This window comes from Rattus norvegicus, chromosome 3 (assembly GCF_021556685.1).
Source record: "Rattus norvegicus strain SHRSP/BbbUtx chromosome 3, alternate assembly SHRSP_T2T, whole genome shotgun sequence".
Lineage (NCBI taxonomy): Eukaryota > Metazoa > Chordata > Mammalia > Rodentia > Muridae > Rattus > Rattus norvegicus.
In genome coordinates this window covers 44,031,435-44,040,971 of record NC_141536.1, presented here as the reverse complement: position 1 = coordinate 44,040,971, position 9,537 = coordinate 44,031,435, and the positions used below count along the sequence as shown (strand labels likewise).

The 9,537-nt window shown below is 46.7% G+C and overlaps 1 protein-coding gene across 2 annotated transcripts in view; it reads left to right on the top strand.

The window, feature by feature from the left end:
- The first annotated feature begins 695 nt into the window (after nucleotides 1-695).
- Ly75 (lymphocyte antigen 75) overlaps nucleotides 696-9,537 on the top strand; it is an 87,587-nt gene continuing 78,745 nt past the window's right edge. Inside the window, exons 1-2 of one of the 2 annotated variants that reach the window (XR_015683294.1) lie at nucleotides 696-849; nucleotides 7,572-7,943. Coding sequence is in view for 1 of the 2 variants with exons in the window: in NM_001427146.1 (NP_001414075.1) it covers nucleotides 765-849; nucleotides 7,572-7,943 (457 nt within the window). In the remaining variant the exon portion in view is untranslated. 2 annotated transcript variants of the gene reach the window in all.

Here is a 9,537-nt window from a genome sequence, read left to right as displayed (position 1 = left end):
ATCTTCACCTCTAGGCAAGTTAGTAAATTTGGAACTTGTACTATTCGTGGTAGCGTTGTCCGAGGAATGGAATAAATGGGCTTGAATTTCAGATTCTGTGTGCAGACTTCCACATTTCAAATGGAATATTATTACTACTAGATTATTAAAGAAAAGACTCTGCAAAGGTCCAATAGTTAAAACTTCTTAAAACAAAACAGTACAAAACAGTACGATCGCTGGCATAACTGTCACTTTTAATATGGTTTGACAACTTCAGGTCAACCCCCAATCACCTTTGTTCATACTTCCAAAATGACTACGATGTTAAGTACAGCTGAGGTCTTTGGCTTGACCGTGGGCACCACAGTCCCATGTGTGCGCTTTCCCCAGTCCGTAGTGATGAGGATTGTGCGCACACTTCCAACTAGCCATGGTCCGAGGCCCTAGCTCCCTGTCTTGTCTCTCTACAAAGGACAAGTGTTAAACTGACAGAGCCACACTTCCCCAAATTTGCTTAAGAAGAGGGGGAGCGGACCCCCATACCCTGTGGTTTTCCTGTGCACTTCTCCGCCTTTGGGAGGTCCGGAGCCCTCACAGATGTCTGACGTGGGTGGGGAGACTCCTGCACGCCCCCGCTCGCCCGGGACGCAAGGCGGAGCTCTGATTGGCCGAGCGCGGCGGGGGCGGGGTCTGCGCACCCCAGAGGTTGCCCTAGAGGCGTCTTGAGACCGGCGGGGTTCACCCCTGGAGCCCGTGCGGGGAGCAGAGGCTTGGGACTGGAGATGGGGACGCGGTGGGCCACCCCGGGCCGGGCGACCGGGCTACTCGTGCTGTTGCTGCGGTGCTTTGAGCTTGTGGAGCCTTCAGGTAAACCGGGCGGCCTCGACGCTGCTGCTCTGGGCTTTTGCCTCCTCAGGGGACGGTCGGTCGTGATCGCCTTGCTCTCTGTGTCTCTGGAGCAGACAAGCAGGGAGGTCTGGCCTAGGAGGGCAGCGGGCAGGGCCATGTGGTGCGAAGGGGCCCTCTGCCTAGAAGAGCCCCAGCCCTTTCCCAGAGACTGTTCTGCCTCTTGTTCCTCTACAGTTCCCTGAAATCATGCATCCCTGGGGTTCCCCACTTCCCCTTACATCGCTGTCGCCTCTTGGTCACCTCAGAATCCCCGGGACAATCATGAGCCTTCACCCACACTGCAAGGACTCTCTGCCATCACGACTTCACTGTGCCCACTGAACGCAAGGAAAAGGAAATCAGATTCAACTATTATCCCCAGAAGTCAGTCAGGAAGGAGAATTAGGATGCCCTTCCCTGTCACCTAGAGCAGAGGCGCCTTTAATCTGGTTATTATTTCCAAATGCTCCCCAACTCAGGCAGCTGGCCCCAAACAGAAGTGTGGGTCACTTCCTGTCAGTGGGGAAAGGATGCCTTCTATAAAGCTCACTTGGTAATGCCAGCACCACCATCCCGCTTAGCAATTAAGAGTTTTGCTTTTACTTTCTCTTTTTGCTTCAACAAAAGGTGTGCCAAGGACCTGTTTACTTAATTGGACTATATAAATGACAACCTATAGGCTATGAACATTCACTTCTGCTATCTCACGGTGTGAAGAAGGAAAAGGTGGTCAAGATGTGTTTCAGGAAATTCTGAGCGGACCTCTTGCTTTCTTTGGAGCTAAGCTTACTCCCTGATGTAGACTGTGTCCAGACTTAGGGGAAGAGTGGATGTTATCAGCCTACCCTTTAATGAGTCCTGACTCTTTTCAGAAGGTCCTTTGACCTTCTGCACTGGAACCACCAAAGGAAATATAAAAGTCTTTTATTGATATGAGAGCTCAATTTGGTTCTGTTATGCAATCCAAGGAGAAAAATCTACCTGCACCAGTTCACTGCTCACTTCAAGCACACTAACTTCCACCCACCTATCTCTTGGTTTGCACCTGCATCTGAGAGTCCTGTTTCACTTCCTTCACAAATTTTAGGATTTCCTTAATTTCCAAATGTCTGGGTTGGGTTTTTTGTTTGTTGTCAGCCTGGTACAAGCTCCTGTTACCTGGGACGAGGAACCTTGAGTGAGAAAATCCTTCCATCAGATTGGCCCATAGGCAAGTCTTTAGAGGGTCCAGCAGATTGTGGGTGAGGCCTCCCCAGGATAGGTGGTCCTGAATGGATAAGAAAGCAGGCTGGACAAGCAGGGAAGCCAGCCAGTAAGCAGCACTCTTCCATGGCCTCTGATGCAGTTCCTGCCTTAAGTTCCTGCTCACTTCTTTCTGTGACGGAGTATGCTATGGAAGTGCAAACGGAAACAAACCCTCTCCTCCCCCAGCTGCTTTCTGTGGTGGTGTTTACCATAACAGTGGGAACTCTGACCAGAACACCACAGTCTCCACAGCCCCCATTCTGTCTCAGGGACCCAAAGCGACAGTGTTAGGCTTAAGTTTGTTCCCAGACAAATGTCCCCACAGGCATTTGAGTCCCTTCTTCTGCACTTCTAATGGCTGCCCTGGGTGGCTTTCTCTCATCTTCAGGCTAGGCTTGTAGCCTCATATTGGGCTGAACACATGGAGAAGTTGGGGGTTTTATTCTCTCTTTCTCTCTCTCTGTCTCTCTCTGTCTGTCTGTCTGTCTCTCTCTTTCTGTCTCTGTCTGTTCTCTGTCTCTTTCTGTCTCTCTGTCTCTGTCTCTTGTCTCTGTCTCTGTGTCTCTGTCTCTGTGTCTCAGTCTCCGTGTCTCTGTCTCTGTCTCTGTCTCTGTGTCTCTGTCTCTGTGTCTCTGTCTCTCTCTCTGTTTCTCTGTCTCTGTCTGTGTGTGTGTGTGTGTGTGTGTGTGTGTAAGCCAGAGAAAAAGGATGCCATCTCCTCTTTCATCACTCTCCACATTATACTCTTGAGACAGGGAGACAGGTTCTCTCCCTGAATCCCCAGTTCACCATTTTGTCTAGGCTGACTATTACAGACTCCTGGGATGATCTATCTACCTACCTCTGCCACACAACTGTGGGGTTGCAGGAGTTCAGGGCCATGTCCCCACCCTTTCTTTCTCTCTCTCTTTTAATGTAATATGGGTGCTTGGGTTTCAAACTCAAGTCCCCATGCTTGACTGACAAGCACTCTTACCCACTGAGTCATCTCCCTAGCCCAGAACTGGAGTTTGTTCTTCTATCTATTCTGTTGGCATGTGTAGCTGTGGGTCAGATTCAGGGTGCTAGATTCATGGCATGCACTGTGTCACATGTGTGCAGGGAGCTTGGGCTAGATGGTCCTGGCCACTCAAATGCTGGAAAAGTATCTCTCTGTTCTTGGGAAGACGCCAGCCTTACTTTTTTTGCTTCCTTGGAGAGCGAACAGCTTGAAGTAATGTGATCCTTTAGGGCAGCATTTTTTTTCAATGGGCTTGGGGTGGAGGTGGGGGTCAAATGATCCTTTCACGGGGTCATCTAAGACAATCGGGAAACACAGATATTTACATTATGATTCATAACAGTAGCAAAATTACAGTTGTGAAGTAGCAACAAAATTAGCTTCACAGTTGGGGTCACTACACCATGAGGAGCTGTATTATAGGGTCACAGTGTTAGGAAGGTTGAGAACCAGTGCTTTAGGGGTTTCTGGGCATCTTACCCACATCATCCAAGCTGGAATTACTTGCTCTCTGATACCTAGTTTACCACCGTGAACTCGATCGTCTCTTGAGACTTGTTTTGAGTAGCAAACGCACACGTCTGTGTCTCTCTGTGCTAGAAATAAGAGTGCTTAAAAAAAAAAGCTATTTCCCAGCTGGGCAGTGGTGGCCCATGCCTTTAATCCCAGCACTTGGGAAGCAGATGCAGATGGAGCTCTGTGAGTTTGAGGCCAGCCTGGTCTACAGAGCAAGTTCCGGGACAGCCAAGACTACACAGAGAAACCCTGTCCCAACAAACAAACAAACAAACAAACAAACAAACACAAACTGTAATTATGACAATGCTCTTTGGCTAATCCCCTAAACCTCTCTAAAGTCTTTCTATAAAATGAAGCATGTAAAAGGACTCCAAGACGAGTTAGATTTGTGAGTGTGAAAACTCCGTTGAAGACTAGTGCAAAGATGGAAAGCAGGATCGATCTCATATAAAGCTAGGGACGGAATCCAGTTTGGGTCTTGGAAAGATCTCAGTGCAAGGACACTTGCCTGGCATGCTCAAGGTGCTGGATTTGGTGCACAGCATCCCAGAAATACTCACTAAAGTTTGTAGTTACCTTTCCAAAATGCAATACATCTCTCAGATGGCTTATAGGCCCTTATAAAATAATTTTTCTAAGAAATTATTTTTAGTTGATCAGTTTTCCTTCCCACTCTTCAATTTAAAGTCCCACAATGCCACAAAACAGGTAGACTGAACAGCCATTGCTTAGGGGTAAGAATGGTAGAGAAAACTATTATGAAAGAATAAGACTTTCCGGCAGCAAATAAATTATTTATTAATGCTCACACATGCATTATATTTGAAAGCTAATGAGGAGTCCCTTAAATCATTAATGGTGAGTGGTTGTCCTAAGAAATCTCATTGGTGCAGGTATCAAACACTGATGGGGATTACATGCTCAGTCCAAGCACAAGTTTAGTCTGACACACATACCTGCATTCAAAGGTACAACTTACTTAAGACACTCAGTGTCTCCTCCTTTGCCACTCCACGCACGCCACAAGTCACTGCAGTCTGGTTCGTACCAAGAGGTCACGAGTCCACAAGTGTCCCGGAAGTACCTTAAGGGTAGAAATGAAAAGCAAAACTGTCTTTCTCCTGCTGAGTGTTGATAAAAGAGGATCTCTTGACTAGCTCCACATGTTCGTTACAAATGGAATTAGAATGACCCCAGATGCTACTGGCAGTACAGTGGTTATGAGCCAATACTGTGGGCGTCTGCAAAAGCTGGCGATGACTTGAGCGAAAGTTAGTAGGACCTTGGGAGCTAGGACACTGTTACCTGGTGATAGCGTGGGATGGGATGGGATGGGATGGGGGGATGGGATGGGACGACAGCTTTGGAATGGCTTTCCTGTACACCATAGCTTCCATCTGATATTTAGGGATTCGAGGACTCTGGGAGAGGAAGCAGCTTCCCTGAGACTTCCATTGAACTGGTAATACATGTAGGACGTCAGTCTAGGAACCCCAATACTTTGATTCAATACCGTTCTTCCCACCACACGAGGCCTTGGACCTAACCTACCGAGTTTTATTGAGAATCCCGAAACACGTAGACCTTCAAAAGAAAGCATAGCTTCTGCTTATCCAGGTAACCTGTTTAAGAGTTATGAAGCAGAGCATCCAGGGAAAACCACCAAGACGACAGGGTCAGTGAGAGGAGTTTTCAAGAAGGGTGAGGACCACGTGCAGAAGACTTCCCTTATGTGCTTATTTGAACACAAAATTTACTTTGGAGATGTAGAAGACAGTAGTGAGGGGAAAGAGTAAATCAAGTGTTAGAGGGGCAGTTGAATATGTTGGAGGAACACATTAGGGAAATGTTCCATTTGCCTCACAGTCCTCCCAACCTGTGACCATCAAAGAAAGAGTGACAGGGGGTGTCAAAGAAGAAAGGACAGCTTCTGCTGTACCAACCCACCTAACGACAGCTCCGTGCAATGTTTTACTTTATTTTTTAAATTTTGTGTTTGTGTATGTCAACACACACTATCACTATGGAGGTCAGCAAACAACTTTGGGTGTTGGTTCCAACTTTCCATCTCATTTGAGATAGGGTTTCTTGTTTTTTTTCTTTGTGTGTGGTTTTGTTGTTTGTTGTTTCTACTGTGTATGCCAGGCTAACTGACCCACGAGCTTCTGGGGCCTCCTGCCTCTGCCTTCATTTCCCATGGGAATAATTGTGTGTGTGTGTGTGTGTGTGTGTGTGTGTGTGTGTGTACACATATGATTATATACACTCATGCTCCACATCCAGCTTCTAGTGGGTTCCGGAGATTTGAAATGAGCCCCTCATGCTTGCAATGCCAAGTGCTTTCAACCAATGACCCAACACCCTGTAATCCCTTTACATTCAAATTTGAAAGCAGAAATAACTACCACTTTAAGGTTTTCTTTGTTGTTCCCCATTGATTGACCTGCTGCTGCTGCTGCTGCTGCTACTTGAAACAAAACAAAACAAAAATTCCATCCAAAGTTCACAGAATCAGATAGAATTTTGTAGCTATGACTTTTGTGGTGAAATTGCCAGCAGTTGCCTGGCACTCTTTAACCCATGACTGGAGAAATTTTCCCCTGTTTGTTTCCCAGTGACTGTGAAGCTGAACTCAAAATGAAAACACCTTTTGAGAACCAAACTCTCCAGTGCTGTTCTGCTGAACTCTGGTTCATTGACAGTGACTGTTTAAGCTTGTCTAAAATAGCCCAGCTTTCTGCTCAGCAGCGTGACTGACTATGCCTTCCCCCACCCCCACCCCCTTTGTAAGAGAGCTGACCAAAGTGTTTCACTGTGACTTACTGTAATATAAGTAAATCCTGGTCCTCAAACTCAGGTGTATAAGAGACACTGAATTGTTTTGGTTTCAGAAACTCAACTAAATTTGATTCTGAGTTCCCATCCCATCAAGGTGACGGTGCTTTTGTCTCCCCCACCGTCCAGGTCTCCCCACAGCTCCTCTAGAATGCTCTGAGATCCCTTGAGGAGGCCTCATCTCTAGTCTTTAGCTTCCACTGGTTAATTTTCACTTTCTCACTTGCTCACACACGCAAGACCTTAGACCTGGTAGCTCAGGTTATTCTCGGAACCCAGGATTTGGCCTCCTTTGGGTGATTTACTTGGTGAATTCCCAGCCTCTGTCTCTCTTGGCGGTGGCGGCATTGCAGTGGGGCTGGCCACAGTTTCCCTGCCCTCAGAACCCAGATCCTCTATTTTCTCCTATTATTTACCCCAATCTCTCTACCCCTGCCTTCTCAGAAGTTTTTCTCTCCACTTATGTACAGTTTCCACGGAAGGTTCAGGAGAAGTGGTTTGTAAGAAAATCCCCCTTTCGAATGGCCACAGTAACCTGTGCTAAGCCAAGGAACACAGAGGCCTTCCTTCAACAATCCGTGAGGGAGGAGGGGCAGTTCTGATGGTCGGACCTCTGTGCTGTGGAAACCGGAATAGCAAAACAGAGGTGTGACTCGGGATACCTTTTCACTGGCCACAGACCATTTGTGGAAGAAAAGGGAAAACCCAGTCGTTGTTTATGAGCAAGGCAGGGGACTTTTTATGGACTAGCAAAATCACACACACTCTCCTCTCTACTGGCATGGGTCGCCCCATGTCAGCCCCCTTATAGCCATGGTGTGAAGTAGAGCCAGCCTTACACCAGAGGAAACTGAAGCACAAAAGTTGAATAATTCGCTCTGATCTCATAGGTGGCACCAAAGAAGCAAACTCCGAGCCCAGCCAGATTGGCTTTAGAGCTCACTGCAACCTTCAATCCTTGTGGAACCCTTGAGTTTACCAAGCCCGAGGGTGAGGGCAGTCCAGGGTTAATCAGACTCTCCTCAGCAAACAAGCAGGAGCAAGGTGCACTCATCACATGACTCAGAGTCCTAAAATGTCTTCCCTTACTGTCTCAACCCAGGTAACAATCCATTCACCATCGTCAATGAAAACACTGGCAAGTGCCTCCAGCCGCTGTCTGACTGGATAGTGGCCCAGGACTGTAGCGAAACTAAAAACATGTTATGGAAGTGGGTGTCCCAGCACCGTCTCTTTCACCTGGAATCCCAAAAGTGCCTTGGCCTAGACATTACCAAAGCCACAGACAACCTGAGAATGTTCAACTGTGACTCCAAAGCCATGCTGTGGTGGAAGTGTGAGCACCATTCTCTATACACTGCTGCTCAGTACAGCCTGGCTCTGAAAGACGGATATGCCACAGCCAGCACAAATTCAACTGATGTCTGGAAGAAGGGAGGCTCCAAGGAAAACCTCTGTGACCAGCCTTACCACGGTGAGTTACCAGAGACGAACACTGACCCTTTTGCTGTAATGTTTGCTTCATTTGAATGCCATACCCACACAACTTTGTCCTGGAAACCTGACTGTGTGCAGTCTGATGGAGTGGCAACAACTACTGAAGTGTCCCAGAACCTCAGTGCCTTTATTAGGTATGGTGCAGGGGAGCAGTTAGCTAGTCCTGGTAGCAGGTCTCTGTGGGCTAGCAATGTCAGGCTGTAAACATTCAGGAGAAGGACGATGCAGTTTTTGCACACAGGTCAGTGCTTGGTCTTCACTTGTTCTTGGACCATATCTTTCTGAGCCTGATCCATATGGAAAAGACTTTGCCAACTTCCTGTGGTTCTGAGGCACTGATCCTAAACATGGCTGCGCCCTTGTCAACAATAGACGTTCATACACTTGGTACTTCCTCCGCTCCCCACAACTGAACATGCACAACTCAGTTTAAATAAAGTCACAATGAACAGCCACTGTAGACTGCAGTCTTACCACACCTAAGGGTTCCCCACCCTTCCCCTTTGTAGATTGGTATAGAAAAGCTTAGGGGTGTTATCAGAGGTCACACAACCTCTTGGTGTGGTAAACATAGGACTTGAAATTCCTATGCCTTGTTTATTTACTTCCTGTGATGCCATTCTGAAGGCTAGGAGGAAGGAAATGTTATAGTGACGGGAAATACTTCATATAGGCTAGAGGTACATAATCTAATAATATTGACCGAACCCTATATTTAAAAAAAAATTAAAAATAGGTGGTTTATTTTTTTATGCCTAGGAATCTTAATATAATAGGAATATTTTGAATGTCTCACAGGCTTTTGTAATATTTCCATCTTTGGCAGAGGCATCTTGTGTCACTCTCTGTATTTCTGACTTGACATTCTGTCGAGATTTCTTTGTCCATTTCCAAGAACAAGTGTATGAATATTGCCGTGACCTTTGCTCTAGATTGCAATGAGTCTTCAAGTTTAAAAAAAAAAAAAACAAGAACAAAACCACTTTGCTCATTGAGAATTTAGTGCAATATATTTTGATCATTTTTACTCCCAGCTCCTTCTCCTAATCCCTGCCAGGCCCATCCCCCACCTTCCCAGCTTCCGATTTTATGTCTTTTTCTTTAAAACAATTCGCCCACTCTACTTTGTCTTGCTCGTGTAGTCCTAGCTGTGGGACCATCCTCTGGAATGTGGTCCACCCACCGACAAGGCCCTAACGAAAACCAACTCTCCCTTCTCAAGTCCAGGCTAGAATGTTGGCTGGCTTGATCTCGCACACATCTTATGCAGGCTCCCACAGCTGCCAGGAGATCCTCTGGCTTTTTTACAGTCTTTCCATTCCCTCTCCCGAGATGGTTCCTGGGCCTTGGGAAGCAGGTGTGCTATGGGTGTTCTGTTTGTGGCTGAGCCCACCACTTGTTCTCTGTGACTGACCAAAATTTTGTATTCACCAAAAGTAGGGTTTTTGTTCTTGTTTTGTTTTTGTCTGAGGTGATGTCTGAGAGCTGAATTAATCAATAGGTAGAGAGATATGAATTTAGATGGTGGTTGTATAGCGTGTCTATTTTCCAGCAGGTCGTAGGTGTACTCC